Source organism: Podarcis raffonei, chromosome 12, assembly GCF_027172205.1.
Source record: "Podarcis raffonei isolate rPodRaf1 chromosome 12, rPodRaf1.pri, whole genome shotgun sequence".
Classification (NCBI taxonomy): Eukaryota; Metazoa; Chordata; class Lepidosauria; order Squamata; family Lacertidae; genus Podarcis; species Podarcis raffonei.
This window is the reverse complement of record NC_070613.1, coordinates 52820648-52840521: the sequence shown is the minus strand read 5'-3', so window position 1 is coordinate 52840521 and position 19874 is coordinate 52820648. Positions and strand designations below refer to the sequence as shown.

The window sequence follows — 19874 nt, the reverse complement described above, 5'->3', positions numbered from 1 at the left end:
TAACTGTGCCCCTGAAGGACCAGGTGCGCAGCCTGGGAGTCATTTTGGACTCACAGCTGTCCATGGAGGCGCAGGTTAACTCTGTGTCCAGGGCAGCTGTCTACCAGCTCCACCTGGTACGCAGGCTAAGACCCTACCTGCCCGCAAACTGTCTCGCCAGAGTGGTGCATGCTCTAGTTATCTCACGCTTGGACTACTGCAACGCGCTCTACGTGGGGCTACCTTTGAAGGTGACCCGGAAACTGCAATTAATCCAGAATGCGGCAGCTAGACTGGTGACTGGGAGTGGCCGCCGGGACCACATAACACCAGTTCTGAGAGATCTGCATTGGCTCCCAGTACGTTTCTGAGCACGATTCAAAGTGTTGGTGTTGACCTTTAAAGCCCTAAACGGCCTCGGTCCTGTATACCTGAAGGAGCGTCTCCTCCCCCATCGTTCAGCCCGGACACTGAGATCCAGCGCCGAGGGCCTTCTGGCGGTTCCCTCATTGCGAGAAGTGAGGTTACAGGGAACCAGACAGAGGGCCTTCTCGGTAGTGGCGCCCGCCCTGTGGAACGCCCTCCCATCAGATGTCAAAGAGATAAATAATTACCTGACATTCAGAAGACATCTTAAGGCAGCCCTGTTCAGGGAAGTTTTTAATATGTAACGCTGTACTGTTTTTAACACTGATTGGGAGCCGCCCAGAGTGGCTGGGGAAACTCAGCCAGATGGGCGGGGTATAAATAATAAATTATTATTATTATTATTATATTCTAAAATTATTTACATTTAAGAAGGCCCCAAATTGTAGCTTTGGAAGATTTGGAAATCGTGGAAAGACAAAAATATAAGAAAATATTTTAGGCAGTGTTCTTTTCTCCTGCATAGAAAGCATATGCACTTTATCTTTTTCAAAGCTGACACAAAAAACATAATATTTAATTGGGCAAGTGTGGATGATTCATGGCAATCAACTTCTGGCAGTGCTCCTTGGTTGATGTTTGGCAAAAACATGATGCGTCAAAGCTGAGTACAAACAGCTACGTGACCCTATTCTGTAAAACTGCTGTCGGGGGCACTGTATATTGCTAGCAGTCAATTTACCTTCACCTCACACAGATTATAGACATAACAAGTGACCCACTTCTGAGGGGGCAAGAGGTGTAATGCCAATAAGTGAGCAACATTATTGAAAATGCTATTGTTCCGTTTTGGGACCCGGGTGGCGCTGTGGGTTAAACCACAGAGCCTAGGACTTGCTGATCAGAAGGTCAGCAGTTCGAATCCCCGCAACGGGGTGAGCTCCCGTTGCTCGGTCCCTGCTCCTGCCATCCTAGCAGTTCGAAAGCATGTCAAAGTGCAAGTAGATAAATAGGCACCACTCCGGTGGGAAGGTAAACGGCGTTTCCCTTGCGCTGCTCTGGTTCGCCAGAAGCGGCTTAGTCATGCTGGCCACATGACCCGGAAGCTGTACGCCGGCTCCCTCCGCCAATAAAGCGAGATGAGCACCGCAACCCCAGAGTCGGTCACGACTGGACCTAATGGTCAGGGGTCCCTTTACCTTTACCTTTATTGTTCCGTTTTAGAGGTGGATTGGACCAGCATTGCAACCAAGCACCTGTTGTCAACCAGACTGGCCGCATTTAATGGTTCAGAAGCTATTTAGTAAGGGTGCAGAGAACTTAGAACCTGCGTGTGAGTGTTTATTCAAAACCTGCCAAGGAGTCCAATTCACTTTGTTGCATCTTTAAATACTTTGTCAAAGGTTCCCATTCATCTTTAAAGTCACAGTTATCCTTGTCCTGTAGTTTATATGTCAATTTTGCCAATTCTGCATAATCCATCAATTTCTCTTGCCATACTTCTTTAGTCAGAGTTTCCTCGGTTTTCCCTCCTTGTGCTATTAAGACTCTCGCCACCGTTGTTGCATACCTAAAGATGTTTCTCAACTTCTTTGGCAGGTCTTTTCCTACAATCCCTAACAAAAATGCTTCAGGTTTTTTAACAAATGTTAGATGGAACATTTTCTTCAATTCATTGTATATCATTTCCCAAATTTTAAAAATTACATTACAATCCCACCACATGTGATAAAATGTCCCCTCTTTATCTTTACACTTCCAACATATATTTGAGCTAGTTTTGTACATTTTCCCTAACTGCACTGGTGTCATATACCATCTATACATCATCTTCATATAATACTCCTTCAACAAAGAACAATCTGTAAATTTTAGATCAATTTTCCATAACCTTTCCCAATCTTCCATCATAATGTTGTGACCTAAATCTTGTGTCCATTTGATCACGACTGATTTTACCTCTTCATTGCTTCCTTTTTTAACTAGTTGCAGTCTAGTGTTATATCCAAAGCCAGGCAAACTATGGTTAGTCTTAACCAGGCATAGGCAAACTCAGCCCTCCAGATGTTTTGGGACTACAACTTCCATGATCCCTAGCTAACAGGACCTATGGTCAGGGATGATGGGAGTTGTAGTCCCAAAACATCTGGAGGGCAAAGTTTGCCTATGCCTGGTCTTAACTATGGTTTACTGAAACACACCAACTTCAACCCAGGAGTTTTGAAGCTGGCTTGTTACAGTCAACCAGACTGGCCGCATTTAATGTTTCAGAAACTATTGAGTAAGGGTGCAGAGAACTTAGAACCTGAGTGTGATGAATAAATGCAGGTTCTAGTCTAAGGTCTTGGTTGCATGAAATCCGGATTGATGTTGTTGTTGTTGTTTAGTTGTTTAGTCATGTCCGACTCTTCGTGACCCCATGGACCAGAGCACGCCAGGCACTCCTGTCTTCCACTGCCTCCCGCAGTTTGGTCAAACTCATGCTGGTAGCTTCGAGAACACTATCCAACCATCTCGTCCTCTGTCGTCCCCTTCTCCTTGTGCCCTCCACCTTTCCCAACATCAGGGTCTTTTCCAGGGAGTCTTCTCTTCTCATGAGGTGGCCAAAGTATTGGAGCCTCAGCTTCAGCATCTGTCCTTCCAGTGAGCACTCAGGGCTGATTTCCTTCAGAATGGATAGGTTTGATCTTCTTGCAGTCCATGGGACTCTCAAGAGTCTCCTCCAGCACCATAATTCAAAAGCATCAATTCTTTGGCGATCAGCCTTCTTTATGGTCCAGCTCTCACTTCCATACATCACTACTGGGAAAACCATAGCTTTCACTATACGGACCTTTGTTGGCAAGGTGATGTCTCTGCTTTTTAAGATGCTGTCTTGGTTTGTCATTGCTTTTCTCCCAAGAAGCAGGCGTCTTTTAATTTCGTGGCTGCTATCACCATCTGCATTGATCATGGAGCCCAAGAAAGTAAAATATCTCACTGCCTCCATTTCTTCCCCTTCTATTTGCCAGGAGGTGATGGGACCAGTGGCCATGATCTTAGTTTGATTGATGTTAGTTAACAGGAAAGCCAAATTTGATTCACGTGCCAAAGAAACAATGGGGCAGAGTCGACAAGCCTTTCCCCTTCCTTTTTGCTGAAAACTGGGGCTTTGTTAATAAAGTTTCGAAGGGATAAGCCAGCCTAAGGGCAACGCTACCCACACATGCTATGATTACACAAACCTCAACATCAGGAAATGTAATGAAGGTCCTGCACTTTTCTCAAAGCAATCCAAAGAAACATTAGCAGTGCCATATAGTTTTCCGCAAGAGCTAATGTAGCAAATCAGAGAAAACTTGCTCCCTTAATAGGGATTTGAGGGAAAGAGCTCAGTGGTAAAATCTATTGTAAGTGTGCTTTCAATCTCATTTCTCTCATTAAGAACCCTTCAAAGAAATCTATTCATTTCAACCCAACAAGCAACCTAATAACATTTTGCCCCGGGACATTTTTATGTTACTGTTGTAACTTCTGAGTAATACTGCCAGTCCATCTTAATTATATTATCCATAGCACTAGCCCCAAGGGTCTAATGATATATCATAAACAGTATTCAAGTAAAAATTACAGGGATCATCATACATAAAATCACACCAAAAATAGTACCACCTAGCAGTGACTATAATAACAGCAATAAGCAGTCGCCTGGGGGGATATAAATGTTTTGTTGAAAGGTTTTCTTGTATGAAGATATTATTATTAATTTGGTTTTTTAAAAATCTCCTTTCCTGTGTTTGCTCAAGGTGACAGACAAGGCTGATAAATACATTAACAATAAACACAAAAATTCAGTGGGTTGGATTCAGTGGGTTGCAAGTCTAACAAATTATAATAATAATAATAATATAATAATAATAATAATAATAATAATAATAATAATAATAATTTATTATTTATACCCCGCCCATCTGGCTGGGCCTCCCCAGCCACTCTGGGCAGCTTCCATAAAAACCAAAAATACAGTAAAATATCACACGTTAAAAACTTCCCTGAACAGGGCTGCCTTAAGATGTCTTCTGAATGTCAGGTAGTTGTTTATCGCTTTGACATCTGCTGGAAGGGCGTTCCACAGGGCGGGCGCTACTACCGAGAAGGCCCTCTGCCTGGTTCCCTGTAGCTTTGCTTCTCGCAATGAGGGAACCGCCAGAAGGCACTCAGCGCTGGACCTCAGCGTCCGGGCAGAACAATGGGGGTGGAGACGCTCCTTCAGGTATACTGGACCGAGGCCGTTTAGGGCTTTAAAGGTCAGCACCAACACTTTGAATTGTGCTCGGAAACGTACTGGGAGCCAATGTAGGTCTTTCAAGACCGGTGTTATATGGTCTCAGCGGCCGCCCCCAGTCACCAGTCTAGCTGCCGCATTCTGGATTAGTTGTAGTTTCCGAGTCACCTTCAAAGGTAGCCCCACGTAGAGTGCATTGCAGTAGTCCAAGCGGGAGATAACCAGAGCATGCACCACTCTGGCGAGACAGTCCGCAGGCAGATAGGGTCTCAGCCTACGTACCAGATGGAGCTGGTAAACAGCTGCCCTGGACACAGATTTGACCTGTGCCTCCATGGACAGCTGTGAGTCCAAAATTAACCTGGGTTTAAGTCTCCTTGAAATCAGCAGGGCATATTTCCCTGAAGAAAAGCATGGGATTGTGCTGCAAATTAGCTGCCCTTGGTTCCAGCTGAAATCAGTGGGATTTAAGAAATGACTTAAGCTACCACTGAAACCAGTGGGGCTTAAGTGTTGCTAAAGTTAGCCTAGATTCAAGCAACTAAAATTAGTTCATAAAACAATAAACATTGTCGGTAAACAAGAGCAAGTGATCTCTGGGAGGAGTGCAAAGTAAATATAGTCACACCTCATGTTATGTCCGCTTCAGGTTGCGTGTTTTCGTCTTGTGTTCTGCAGCAACCCAGAAGTACCAAAATGGGTTACTTCCGGGCTTTGCCGCTTGCGCCTGCGCAGAAGCACTAAATCACGCTTCGCGCCTGCGCAGAAGCACCAAATTGTGCCATGCGCCTTTGCAGACGCGGCGCTTTGAGTTGTGGGCTTTTCATGTTACGGACGGGCCTCTGGAATGGATCCCGTCCGTAACACGAGGTACCACTGTAGAACTATGACTTCAAAAGGGTGTTCATCTCCATCTCTCAGCATTTATACCAGGCATCCCCAACCTGCGGCCCTCCAGATGTTTTGGCCTACAACTCCCATGATCCCTAGCTAACAGTACCAGTGGTCAGGGATGATGGGAACTGTAGTCCAAAACATCTGGAGGGCCGAAGGTTGGGGATGCCTGATTTATACTGTTCCACAAAATGGGTACAACAACATGGGACTTAGCTATAAAGCTGCAAGTATAACGTTCTAAGTACATTATACAAATGTGACCCTAGATGGCGCTGATGAGCTAATGGCAAATCCCATATATATTTCATAACATTTTTTCTTCTTTTTAAAAAAGCATTTTCACAGAGATTTTTTTGTATCTGTGTAGATTCATGGACAGCTCTATCCCATACACTAGTGCCATGTATGTTGCCAGCATGGTGTAGTGGTTATGAGCGGTGGACTCGTAATCTGGTGAACCGGGTTCGATTCCCTGTTCCTCCACATGCAGCTGCTGGGTGACCTTGGGCCAGTCACACTTCTCTGAAGTCTCTCAGCCTCACTCACCTCACAGAGTGTTTGTTGTGGGGGAGGAAGGGAAAGGAGATTGTTAGCCGCTTTGAGACTCCTTAGGGTAGTGATAAAGCAGGATATCAAATCCAAACTACTACTACTACTACTACTACTACTACTCTTCTTCTTCTTCTTCTTCTTCTTCTTCTTCTTCTTCTTCTTCTTCTTCTTCTTCTTCTTCTGTCCCTAAAAGCCTGGACTCCCAATCCAGCAGTGTTTGTGAATAGCTCTGTGCAACAAGCTGTTAATTTGGGAGGGAGGGAAGAGCAGAGGCAGCTACACACCTGCTCCTGATCACCTTCTGAACAGCTGATCAGAAGGGAGTTTCCTCTTTGGGGATCCATAACTAGCTACAGAGCTTTGCGAGTCTAATCTGCCTTAAAAAAATTTTTTTAAAAAATTATATACCACTTGACTGTTGCGTGTGAAGACCCCCGAAACCACCCCCAAATAAAACACAATAGACACAGAAAATTTTGTTTAAGGTTTTTGGCAATAATTTGGCCACAACTTTATTGATTACAGCATGTGAATGGTTGCTTAGGCGTTGGTTCGGACTACCTGAACCTGCACTCAGGCAACTGGGCGCCACCAGAGGTCAGTAAGGGAAAACATACTGGGGGAGCACAGAAGCAGATTCCATTTGGACTTAAAAGGAGTAAGAAACAAGATTCGGGCTCCACTTTTAAGTATGGAGGTCTGGCTGGAAGAAACATGGACCCTATTGGGACAGAGCTTCTCCGAGATCTGGTGTTTAATACTAAGGACTACCAAAAAAACCGGCAGAGAGGAATTGAGAGAGAATTAAGAGCCTCGGACGTGAGGTCTCCAGGCTGATAGTAGACTAAGACTGATGGACATTTGTTGGGGATCGAAACCGGGAAAAGGTGGGGTGGGGTTTGGGAATCCAAAGGGTGTACAATTATAATCTGTTTTTTATTTTGTTTTGTTATTAGTATGAAAATTGGGGAATTCGTGGAAGGGAATTTGGGTCGACTTTAGAAAAAAGTTTTAAGAATGAGCACTGATGTACAAATATAAAAAAATTGGGGATAAGAACTTGTTGAACTAACAATTTGAATTGGAATATAAGAAGGGGAGGTGTGGGGAAGTCAGGGAAATATGTTATTGAAAATACAGATTGTAAACTTTATGTGTTTTAAAAAAAATGCCTTGCTTAGTAGCTCAATCTGTGGAAGATTGTAATTCTTTATTTTTTCACCCCCCCATCCTTTTGTTTGACAATCTCTCTAAAAAAAGCAAAACCTGTTCTCTATGCCAGTGAGAATTATGTTTCACAGTCCCAGTTATTTGTTTTAAAAAAGCTTACCTATATATGAGGAATTTAGCAATCGTGAATGACCTAACCTGAAATACATTTTGTATTCCTTTTCTATACAGCTGCCAAAAATGTTTTTAAATTTTTAAAAATTTTTTTGACTGGGCTAGAATGACTCTTGTAAAGATAACTAGTAGAAATAGTGGAAAAGATGGTAAATAGAATATTAGATACAATTGGAAAGGCATATAACATAGAATACCATGGACCCAAGTAGGAGGTGGAAGGAAGTCTGGTGCAAACAAAGTAACAACAAAATAAGTAACATAATATTTATTTTCTTTTTTGGTTTATGCATACATGCTAAATGCTGGAATGTTTATTGTGTTAAATTGTTTGTTGTGAATATTGATGTGTATGAAAAGGATGGCTGTAATCTAATTGAAAAACCAATATATATATATATATTTTAAATGAAACACATTTTGTATTTCACTGTGGATCAGAAAGGTGTGCTTTCATGGCCCAGGGTCCTACTTTATATAGGGCAGTTCTCTATTTGAAGGGCTGCCCAGTGACATCTGAAAGTGTCTTCAGTTTGAAAAGTAGCCGGTCCACATCTGATTTAAAGACTGATAAGAAGAGAGAGCTGGGATGCGGGTGGCACTGTGGGTTAAACCACAGAGCCTAGGACTTGTCGATCAGAAGGTTGGCGGTTCGAATTCCCGCCACGGGGTGAGCTCCTGTTGCTCGGTCCCTGCTCCTGCCAACCTAGCAGTTCAAAAGCACATCAAAGTGCAGGTAGATAAATAGGTACCGCTCCAGCGGGAAGGTAAATGGTGTTTCCATGCGCTGCTCTGATCCGCCAGAAGCAGCTTAGTCATGCTGGCCACATGACCTGGAAGCTGTACGCCGGCTCCCTCGGCCAATAAAGTGAGATGAGCGCCGCAACCCCAGAGTCGGCCACGACTGGACCTAACAGTCAGGGGTCCCTTTACCTTTACTTTAAGAAGAGAGAGCAGGGAGCCTGGAAGCTGTAGATCAGCAGTTAGCACCCAGATAGCAGAATGAGCAGGTCCATAGGTCACCTGAGCAAAGTCATCCCCACTTTGGTGAGATGTATTGCATTTCTAAATTACCATAAAAAATCTCTAGTCTTCTTTTTTTGACAATGCATAAGTAGCTGCTGTAGTTCATTGGTAGAGTGCATGATTTGCACGATGAAAGCCCCAGGTGCATGCTCTGGTTATCTCCCGCTTGGACTACTGCAATGCACTCTATGTGGGGCTACCTTTGAAGGTGACTCGGAAACTACAACTAATCCAGAATGCGGCAGCTAGACTGGTGACTGGGAGCGGCCGCCGAGACCATATAACACCGGTCTTGAAAGACATACATTGGCTCCCAGTACGTTTCCGAGCACAATTCAAAGTGTTGGTGCTGACCTTTAAAGCCCTAAACGGCCTCGGTCCAGTATACCTGAAGGAGCGTCTCCACCCCCCATCATTCTGCCCGGACGCTGAGGTCCAGCGCCAAGGGCCTTCTGGCGGTTCCCTCATTGTGAGAAGCAAAGCTACAGGGAACCAGGCAGAGGGCCTTCCTGGTAGTGGCGCCCGCCCTGTGGAACACCCTTCCAGCAGATGTCAAAGCGATAAACAACTACCTGACATTCAGAAGACATCTTAAGGCAGCCCTGTTCAGGGAAGTTTTTAATGTGTGATATTTTACTGTATTTTTGGTTTCTATGGAAGCCGCCCAGAGTGGCTGGGGAGGCCCAGCCAGATGGGCGGGGTATAAATAATAAATTATTATTATTATTATTATTATTATTATTATTATTATTATTAATTCATTTAAAAGAATTTCTAGTAGCAAAGTTGCAAAGCCAACTGCCTCAGATCTTGGAAGGTCTGCAGTGAAAAGTGCACCAGAGTGTAGCGTGCTTGGCTAACAGGTAGACATGGCTTACAAAACAAAACGCCTGTCAAAGTTTGGAAGGGGTGCCATGTGGTCTGACTGATGTTAAATCTTTTTCTTTTTTCTTAGCACTGGTTGACAGAGCTGGAGATCTTCGCTATGATCTTTGCGGCTGCCATCCACGACTATGAGCACACTGGAACCACAAACAACTTTCATATTCAGACACGGTGAGTCCATTCAGAATCATCGATAAAGGCACAAAAAGTTGTGAAGGAAGAAACAGTAAGAAAAATCAGTAAATGAAAATAAAGCGTCCATATAATATCCATATGAAACTGCTTTGGGGGTGTGGGGGCAGATTGAACTAGAGTCTGCAAACATTTGTATGTTTATTTAATACTGCTTGTTGAAAAAAATCAGATTACAAATCCTACATTTGGCACATTTTGTTCCCAAATCACGAGGCTATTTTTTCCCCAAAGAAGAGTGAGGGTTGCTCTTCACAAATACAGTGGTGCCTCGCAAGACGAAATTACCGTATTTTTCGCTCTATAACACGCACCCGACCATAACACGCACGTAGTTTTTAGAGGAGGAAAATCCGTAGGCATGCCACACGTAGGCATTCCATCCATAACACGCACAGGCATTTCCCCTTACTTTCTAGGAGGAAAAAAGTGAGTGTTATGGTGCAAAAAATACGGTAATTCGTTCCGAAAGTTTTTTCTTCTTGCGAGTTTTTCATCTTGCGAAGCACGGTTTCCCATAGGAATGCATTGAAAATCAATTAATGCGTTCCTATGGAGACCGCCTTCAGACCAGGTCCGGGGACAGTCTGTCCCCGGACCTCTTCTGAAGGCTGGCAGGGGGAGAAGGACTTTTCTCCCCACCACCAGCCTTCAGAACAGCCTTCTGAAGGCTGGCGGTGGGAAGAAAAGCCCTTCTCCCACCGCCAGCCTTCAGAAGAGTTCTCGCAGGGCTGCCTAGGCTGCGGATAGCTGCGCGCCTTCTCCTCTGTTTCCAGACCTGTCCTGAAGGCTTGCGGTGGGAGGAGGGCTTTCCTCCCCACCGCCAACATTCAGAATGCTGTTCTGAATGTTGGCGGTGGGGAGGAAAAACCCTCCTCCCACCGCAAGCCCCGGGAACAGAGGAGAAGCGCTGCGCGCCTTCTCCTCTGTTCCCGGACCTCCCACCGCAAGCCTTCAGGACAGGTCCGGGAACAGAGGAGAAAGCGCGCTGCGCTTCCCCACTGTCCCCGGAGATTTCCCTATGGGCTTTCGTCTTGCGAAGCAAGCCCATAGGGAAATTCGTCTTGCGAAGCCGCTAAAAATCAGAAAACCCTTTCATCTTGCGGGTTTTTCGTTTAGCGAGGCATTCGTCTTGCGGGGCACCACTGTAATCAATTTTCTAGTTGATTTTAAACATTTCAAATGTTGGGTCTCTTTCGGCTTAGGTAAATTTTGATCTCTTACTGTCAGGTATTTAAATTCATAGTGTAGTGGTACAACAAGGAGGACAAGATGAACTAGAACTAGTTCCTTTTTAAAAAATAAACTTTCAAAGCACTGGAGGAGCATAACTTGGAACCTCTGGTTTTAATGGCAGCTGCAAATATTAACAGATGGATGGAAAGAATAAGGTATTTGTGCCTGCATGTGACTTTAAACGTTAATAAATTACTTAGGAAAAAAATCCAATGGGGAAGTTTCAAACTGAACTATTACTAAATGAGAAATTGATAAGGTTGATTATTTGGGATCTCTGTGCTATTAATGTAGCATTTTGTTGTGAATCGAAGCTCATAGTTCATTCATATTATGGAATGCTGTGTGTGTGTGTGTGTTTCAATGCAAGGTTCCAGTCTTTAAATCAGAAGGAATAAAAAGAAGTTCAGATTGATGGAGCTAATCACTTTGGAGCTAATAACGAAGAAATATAATGCTCCATAACTTTAGTGCAAGATTTTCAATATTTCAGTAAGTGGTGAGAACTGATTAAGAGTTGAATAACAGTCTCATGATTTCAGCCTTATTAGTATTACCACACTTACCTTTCAATTGTCTAATGGTTATGGGGTTGCTCGTGCGTACGTTGCCGCCACTCCTGGGTAGGTGGCCTGGTTAAACCTGGACAGCCCCTCACTTCGTGGCTGCTCAGTCGCTGGCAGAATCCGACAGTGGGCGTTTCTTCAACCTTTTCCAACATAAAAGTTGTTTGACGCCCAGTCTCCTCCTAGCCTCCCTGCACGGAAGCCTTCTGCGCAGGGTGGGCGTGGGTAGCGGAGGACCTGTGCTCTCTCCACTGGTGTCCAGTGAAGAGTCTCGGAGCCTGCTCTCCGCTTCCCCCATTGGCCCCCCTCCATCCCTGGTGTCGCGCTGAATTTCTTCCCCAACAGGAGACCTGCCTCTCTCCCTACTTGGCCCCTCTCCAGCATCGTCGTGGAGCCCCTCCTCCTCCTCTCGTTCCGATGGCAGTTCCCTGACAAATTGCTCTTTAAGTAGGACTTAATTAAATATCCTTGGTTTAAGTCAGAGGTGATCTTTATCATTAATAAAAATACTACTTATTATGGAGTGAAAAGGTTAATTAGTATCATACTAAAAGGGAAGAGACTTTGAATTTCTGACGAGTTTATGAACAAATAGGCTCTTTACTAATTACTGGATTATACTACTGTGAAGAAATAATTCTAGAAAGACTTTTAATTATTTTCAGTGGAAGACATTAACAACAAATAATATTGTCTCAAAACTCCCTATAAAGATATGTATTTTTCTTGACAGCCTGCCCTGTTCTGTTCTACTTCTCTCTGCCATATTTCTTGGGTTCCCCCATTTTCTTTTGTGCTGTTTGCAGTGGCATTGATGGAAGCACTCATTTGTTCAGTCATTTCTGGCAACAGCTATTTTATTTAGCCATAATTCCCTAGGCATTGAATCTTCCAGTTGAATATTCTAGAGAAAGGTGATAGCTATCATTTTAAAAAATGGCAGCTCCCCAGTGGCAGCCATCATGTTTTCCTAAAACATCCCAAAATGACACTATAAAGGCATTCTGGGTAAATAAAATGGCAGGCACCAGTAAAATGAGCTCTGCTGTTTCTGGAACAAGACAAACCACTCCCCATCTCTGAATGCCATGAACAGGTGTCCCTTTTGTATCACTTTGTACATTCATTTTGGAAAAAATGAGAATTGAGCTGAACGGGTCCTTCAGCTCAGTTTTTCATTTGTTCCACACCAGTATAACACGATTAGAGCCAATGAATAGATACTGAAATGTGAAGCAAAGATATTCCCTTCATTGGAGGAAGAATAAAAATTCCAACCTATGTTTATAGTTAAGTGATCTTTGTTTTATAGGTCAGATACAGCCATTCTTTACAATGATCGGTCTGTGTTAGAAAACCATCACCTCAGCGCGGCGTTCCGCCTTCTGCAAGATGACGAGGAGATGAATATCCTGTCTAACCTCTCAAAGGATGATTGGAGGTAAGGATCCCTTCTGACTTTGACGGCTGTCAGCCTGATTGCTCCAAGTGTACCCCTCAAGTGTACTCAGTGGGAATCTTGGTACATGGATGATCAGCAGAGGATGAAGTCTGATAGCGAATGATGAGAGGAGAAGTGGTCCTCAATTTGTACCGAAGCAATATGTCAAAGTTGTAGCATAAATCACGTTAAAAGACATAACATTTACATTTTTCTTTGGTGCTGTCATGAGCTCTGCAGAGTGCTGACAAGTGGAGCTATTCCACTCCAGGAATGGTACAAGACAAAGAAGTAGAATCTGAGTTCCAGTAAAAAATGTATACCAATCCTTGTCAAAACGTTGGATTCACACAATGTGTTGATTCCCAAAAGTTCATTGAGACGTATTTCAAAGACTCTCACCAATATCAAATACGTTTTGACTGGTGTCTTCAGTGGCCATTGTTTCCAAACTGAAAATTCTTCAGCTCCTCAATATACTACAGAACCATAGAAAAATCTTCTGTCTATGCTGGAATCAAGAGCATCATTTTCTGAAAGCAGTCTCATGCAGCAACACAACAACAAGGTTTCGTTTAGAAGAGTGATTTTGTGCTCAGGTTCCGCTTGCAGGCTGGCCACTGTGAGTACTGGATGTTGGACTAAACGGGCCTTTTGCCTCATCCAGAAAGCTCTTCTCGAATCCAAGCAAAGCCTGTCCCTTTCTGAGAGTTCAAAAATATTGAACTTTGGCCTTAATGACCTTAAACATGACACCAGGCAGTCTAAAATATCTGTTCCACACATATTTGGCTTTAGGTGTGAATTGGGCTACAGCATTAACAAGTCAACACACATTGTAAGCTGGGGCTGTAGATCATTTGCTGGTGGGCAACACTGCATATGTAGCAACTAGCATTCAATTAACATGGGGGTACAGGGACATGGGTGGCGCTGTGGGTTAAACCACAGAGCCTAGGACTTGCCAATCAGAAGGTTGGCGGTTCGAATCCCCGCAATGGGGTGAACTCCCGTTGCTCGGTCCCTGCTCCTGCCAACCTAGCAGTTCGAAAGCACATCAAAGTACAAGTGGATAAATAGGTACCACTCTGGCGGGAAGGTAAACGGCGTTTCCGTGTGCTGCTCTGGTTCGCCAGAAGCGGCTTAGTCATGCTGGCCACATGACCCAGAAGCTGTACGCTGGCTCCCTCGGCCAGAAAAGCGAGATGAGTGCTGCAACCCCAGAGTCGGTCACGACTGGACCTAATGGTCAGGAGTCCCTTTACCTTTACAGTGCCTTAGCATCAGTTACCATAAATTTGCAACTTGGACCCCTTTTCCTCAGAAAAGGGTGAGAAAGAGACTGGCTCCCACATACCTCACAATATCTGGCAAGATGTGGGGTGCCCAATATTGTTTTGTTGGCATCCGTCTGCCTCAAGAAGCAATGGAGTACGCCTCTGGGAGTGAAGTCAAACCTCTGTGTTAGTAGCACCGACGTGACTTCCACAGGGCAGAAGCCTGGGCAATGTATTTGGGGATCCTGGGCTGCTCTTGGCTTTACTGAAGTGGACCAAAGGAAAGCAGAGCAATATGTTTGGCACCAGCTTGGCTGCAAAAGATGCTGGAAGAAGGCATAGCATACAAGGCGCTATCCAACTGTCTTAGGGACTCCACTCTGGATTTGTGTAGGATTCACTCCTTGGCCTTTTCTTCTCCCAAAGATACCCAGCAAGGCAGCGGAGGTTTAGGATCAGAGTTGTCCTTCTCCTAGACGGGCTACCTCCCAGGTTGAGGCCCCAACCTTTCTTCCAGAGCATGTGCACAAACTACCTTCTTGACGTTGGACCCACTTCTGGTATCATCCACTGAATCTGCCAGAGCTTGTATTTGCATGCAAGGGAAGTCCCTAAACCAATGAGGATTTGAGACCCATCGGCTACCCTCACCTGATTTAGCTGGCCAGTCAAGGCCGTTCCCAGGGTGCGGCTGCTGTCACATGTTGACAGATTCTAGGACATTCACAAAGCTACAACAACAAACCTATGGTTACGTGGAACATACTCTGTAAACACACAAAACGTAACCGGCTGTACTTTTGAATAACTAAGGTATACTATTCATTGTATCAATTTGTAGATTGCAACAGAAGTCTCATAAAGTTCAACGGAAAAAGCAGAAGACCCAGTGGATCAGTTCATTCTCTAGTCAGTTGATGAGATTGATACATGTATAAGTATCTATTCCGGCTAATATTAAAGCTAATATTCCGGAAATCCTGGTCTGAGACTCTGTGAAAGGATTCTGTGGAACTGTAACAACCCTTTATGTGGATTATTGGACTATTTGAACAGACAGGTGGAATAGATACCTATACATATATGGACCTCTTTTCCTTTTTCGTTGGTTACGTTTTGTGTGTTTATTGGACAGATTCTAGGAGTCACGGGTGCGAGCTAAGTGCAGGGTGGGAAGAAAGGGTAAGTAAACTACCACAGAAGGAGCGTGATGTGCCCCCCCAAGAAACTACCCCTCTCCTAACACCCCACACACCCTGGGTGCCCAGTATAGATAATAGAGAAATGAAATTGTATAAAGTCCTCAAGTACAATCTACAATTTAGTCTCAATTTTTTAAATCTGGACCTATTAGATGAAGCCCCTCTTTCCTTCCCAAATTTAGGCCTTGTGTAATTTTAGCCTGCTCAGCATCATATTTAAACAGGGCCTGGTGATTCAGGAGCTTTGTGTTTCAAAGAAAACAGAGTGCCCTGATGTCAAGGTTATCTCCTAGCAAGCGCGGCTACATCATCTGACTAACTTGCTCACTTCAGGTCTGGTATCTGCAGCAGATATTCCTCTCTGCCCTTAAGCCCCAGGAAAAAAAAGATAATGTGAAGTACTCAGTGACGCACATTGGAGTGTACAGCGAGAATGTGATAAATAATTTGTAGATAGAGAAACAAAAGAAGTGTTTCTTACATGTTTCTGTCTCCCTCCCTCTTCTTCTCCACCTCTTCTTAACTGGATATCTACCCAAAAGAGAATTTAGGACTCTGGTGATTGAGATGGTGTTGGCCACAGATATGTCCTGTCACTTCCAGCAAATCAAAGCCATGAAGAATGCGTTGCAGCAGCCAGAAGGGTGAGTCACCTTGTGACACTGTGCGAAGGGGAGGGCTGTGTTCCAGCTGGTACTTTGCCACTTCATTAAACAAGCTTCAAAAGCATCTCTCTGAGGGGGAAGACAGCATCCTTTCATGTCCATGCCTATTTCTTTTCACAGCGAGTGAATTCACACATGCGCACAGACACACTTCGTTCCAGATTGGCAAGGATTAAAACTGAGCATGGATAAAAGAAATCCATCCCTTTGTTGTGGAGAAGAAGCACTAAAAACAGTGGTGGCTGGTCCTTTTGGGCAAGGGGGGCACTGCGCCACTAATGCCAGCTCTGCCTGCCAGAGTCTTACTTGAAACCACTGCCTATCAGCCCCTCTTAGTCTTGCCCTTGTAGGACTCAACAGGGAGAATGATGCAGGCAAAACGAAAATGGGTTGTCGCTGCCTGTCAAAGGTTTTAATAGCCTCATTTCCTTGTTTCACAGTTGGTTTCCAGTCCTACGGCACGACAATTAATTTATATCACTGTTTGCTATTGCAGAATTGACAAACCGAAAGCCTTATCGCTGATGTTGCATACAGCCGACATCAGTCATCCTGCCAAGGCATGGGACCTCCATCATCGCTGGACCATGTCCCTGCTAGAGGAGTTTTTCAGACAGGTAACTTGCAAAAATTAAGCTGCTTTTCTTTCTTTCCATGTTATTTGGGTAGCACTCCACTTAATATTTACTACTACTACTACTAATAAATTTTATTTATACCCCGCCCTCCCCAGCCAAGGCCGGGCTCAGGGCGGCTATGTAGGACATATGTAGGGTAGCATCTTGAGCTGGACCATAAAGAAGGCTGGTCGCCGAAGAATTGATGCTTTTGAATTATGGCGCTGGAGGAGACTCTTGAGAGTCCCATGGACTGCAAGAAGATCAAACCTATCCATTCTTAAGGAAATCAGCCCTGAGTGCTCACTGGAAGGACAGATCATGAAGCTGAGGCTCCAAGACTTTGGCCACCTCATGAGAAGAGAAGATTCCCAGGAAAAGACCTTGATGTTGGGAAAGATGGAGGGCACAAGGAGAAGGGGACGACAGAGGACGAGATGGTTGGACAGTGTTCTCAAAGCTACCAGCATGAGTTTGACCAATCTGCGGGAGGCAGTGGAAGACAGGAGTGCCTGGCGTGCTCTGGTCCATGGGCTCACGAAGAGTCGGACACGACTAAACAACTAAACAACAACATCTTATTACTGCCTTTGTTGACATCGCAATTGCATGAAATATTGCTGTGGGGGCAGGGGCGCCGACTATAAGGGAATCTGGGTGCCTGAGCACCCACACTACAGGGCCTCCAACACAACTTCTGAAGTCTCACAATGCCTTGGAGAGCATCTCTGAAGCCTCGCCACCGGAAGTCAGGTTCCGTGGTCTCAAGGCCTTGTTAGACCTCGAAACCTGACTGGGGAGCACGTGTGACCTGCCCAAGTTGGCTCCCCTGTGCGGGGAGATGTCTACTGTCCTTTAGAAAGATGTGGAGGGAAGAGTTTCTCTCCATTCTTTTCCTAGCGGAATTCAACACAGGCATCTGTGTGCTTACATCGGATGATCAGTAAATACAACAATGAAAATCCTAATAACATAGCATATCCTATGCCCAGTTCAAATGTGACAACAGGGCATGATCTGTTGCTGTAAGCTGGTGTGAGCCAGCCTGAGCTGTGGGCTCACATTCTCCCCCTCCCCTTGAAGGGAGGAGATTTAAAGCTTTTGTTCCTGGCTTGTTCTACATCACAGTTTCCCATTTTGTTTTACTCCCAAGCCTGTCCTGAAGGCATAAATCTCCTCCCTGCATGTGCAAAGGGGAGAGTATATAGCTCCATCACTCATACTAGTTTGTCCTAATAGAAGCATTCTATTGTTGTTATGTCTGAACCAGGCCAGAGTGTGTTCATTTCTTCACAGAAAGCCCTGTTGCAGCTAAATATCCTTTAGAACATTCCAGTAGTTCATAAAAGGCCAAAGTATGCTCACTGCCCCATTGATTACTCATGTTACATGTGTAAAATTGTGATGGAGTATTTCTGTGGACCAAGGCAAGGGTGCCTACCCCACTCCCACAAGTCAGTTGGCAACTTTGCCTCTCTCCCTCCATGTCCTCAGGCTTTATGGCAATCTGCTTTAGAAACACAAGACTGTTTCTAAAGCACCATTCGATAGGACATTGGAATAAGGGGAGAGGGAGAAATCTGCTGCCCCTTATTTTTTTTAAAAAGAGCCAAAGTCTCACTGAATATATCTCTGCTTCTAGGCTGCAATCTACATGAGCGGATGCAATTATAGGCAGTCTTGCAGACAACATGCACCTCTCTTTTTGCACCCAGTGTCAATATATTGGCTAAGATCACAGTGCACCGGGAGTTTTTTCTCTGCAAGTCCCATGCAAATGGCTGCAAAGTGAACAAGAACATGACTTATGCCCTTTACGTTCCTGGTTTGTACTAATCTTCTTTTTGTTCTCTCTCTTTATTCTTCAGGGTGACAAAGAAGCAGAGCTAGGGCTTCCCTTTTCCCCTTTGTGCGACCGTAAATCCACCATGGTCCCTCAGTCTCAAGTAGGTAAGTACATCCAGAAAGAATACATTTCCCAAGTGAGGAAGAAGGAGAAAGTGGTCACAAAGACTCTGCAAAAGGGAAAGTAAGAAGGGAGAAAGGGGGAATTGCCTAAAGCACAGTACAGTGGTACCTTGGTTCTCAAACTTAATCCGTTTCAGAAGTCTGTTCCAAAACCAAAGCGTTCCAAAACCAAGGCACGCTTTCCCATAGAAAGTAATGCAAAATGATTTAATCCATTCCAGACTTTTAAAAACAACCCCTAAAACAGCAATTTAACATGAATTTTACTATCCAATGAGACCATTGATCCATAAAATGAAAGCAATAAACAATGTACTGTGCTATAAAATAAATAAGACAGTATTGTAGATGATAAAAATTAAAATTCATTTTTTTCCTTACCTGTACTGATGATAGTCATTGTTTGGAAGGGGGGCTTTTATCCATTTCCGCAGTTACACATTCAGTCAGTAGCTGAACTGGGCTCCACATAGTCACAAAAACAAATTAACCTAAAAATCCTCAAAAACAAAAACACAAAATAAATAGCAAAAACAAAAGTGCCAAACTTAATCCGTTCCGGAAGTCTGTTTAACTTCCAAAATGTTCAAAAACCAAGGCACAGCTTCTGATTGGTGCAGGTGCCCTGGAAACAATAGCTGACAACCTTATCGGACGTTGGGCTTCCGAAAAACATTCGAAAACCGGAACATTTACTTTTGGATTTTCGCATTTGAGAACCAAGGAGTTTGAGTACCAAGGTGTTTGAGAAACAAAGTACCACTGTATGTGTGTTCTTGCTTGAGTGAAGCATTCAAGGAATTTTGATGGAAGCCAGGTCATATTTCAGATCTGGCTATAGTTCAGTAGAATTTTTGTGTTTTGTACCAATAAAGACCCAGTTATATCCCTGGAACCTGTGGTTAAAAGGGTCTCATGTCCTGAGACCTTAGAGAGCTGCTATCAGCCAGAGCAAGTAATATGCAGAATTGGCTGGAACGACTTGTCACAAGACCGCGAAGGAGAGAACTTTACCCCTTGGTCTTCTTTTCTTGGCAGCATTTGACCTTTAGTAAAAAGGCTCGTATCCATTGCCCAAATCAATGGAGAATTAATGGCAAATTATGCCATTAGCAAAGGCAATTATGGCAAACGAAGCAAGCACTCAATCCGTACTAAAGGCTGATTTATACAGTCCTGTGCTGCTTCGCATTTTATTTAATTTGCGGAAGTTTACTGCCTCTAACCGACATTAATAATCACATTCTCTTTGTAAATCTCATGCTCTAACATTTTAAAATATTCATTTCTCAGTCTGCTGCTCAGTGGGCAATTGTCTAATGACTTTATATAGCGGCTGCGATTGAATCAAGAACTATCATATCCACCCCCTCCCTATTTTCTATCCACCAATGCAA

At 44.1% G+C, this 19874-nt stretch overlaps 1 protein-coding gene across 4 annotated transcripts in view; it reads left to right on the top strand.

Moving 5' to 3' along the window:
* Positions 1 to 19874, top strand: part of PDE1C (phosphodiesterase 1C) — a 286306-nt gene that overhangs the window by 222796 nt on the left and 43636 nt on the right. For all 4 annotated transcript variants that reach the window (XM_053359755.1, XM_053359751.1, XM_053359754.1 and 1 more), the window contains 5 exons: positions 9384 to 9484; positions 12620 to 12748; positions 15770 to 15871; positions 16389 to 16509; positions 18378 to 18459. In XM_053359755.1, coding sequence (XP_053215730.1) covers positions 9384 to 9484; positions 12620 to 12748; positions 15770 to 15871; positions 16389 to 16509; positions 18378 to 18459 — 535 coding nt within the window. The remainder of the gene's footprint in view (positions 1 to 9383; positions 9485 to 12619; positions 12749 to 15769; positions 15872 to 16388; positions 16510 to 18377; positions 18460 to 19874) is intronic.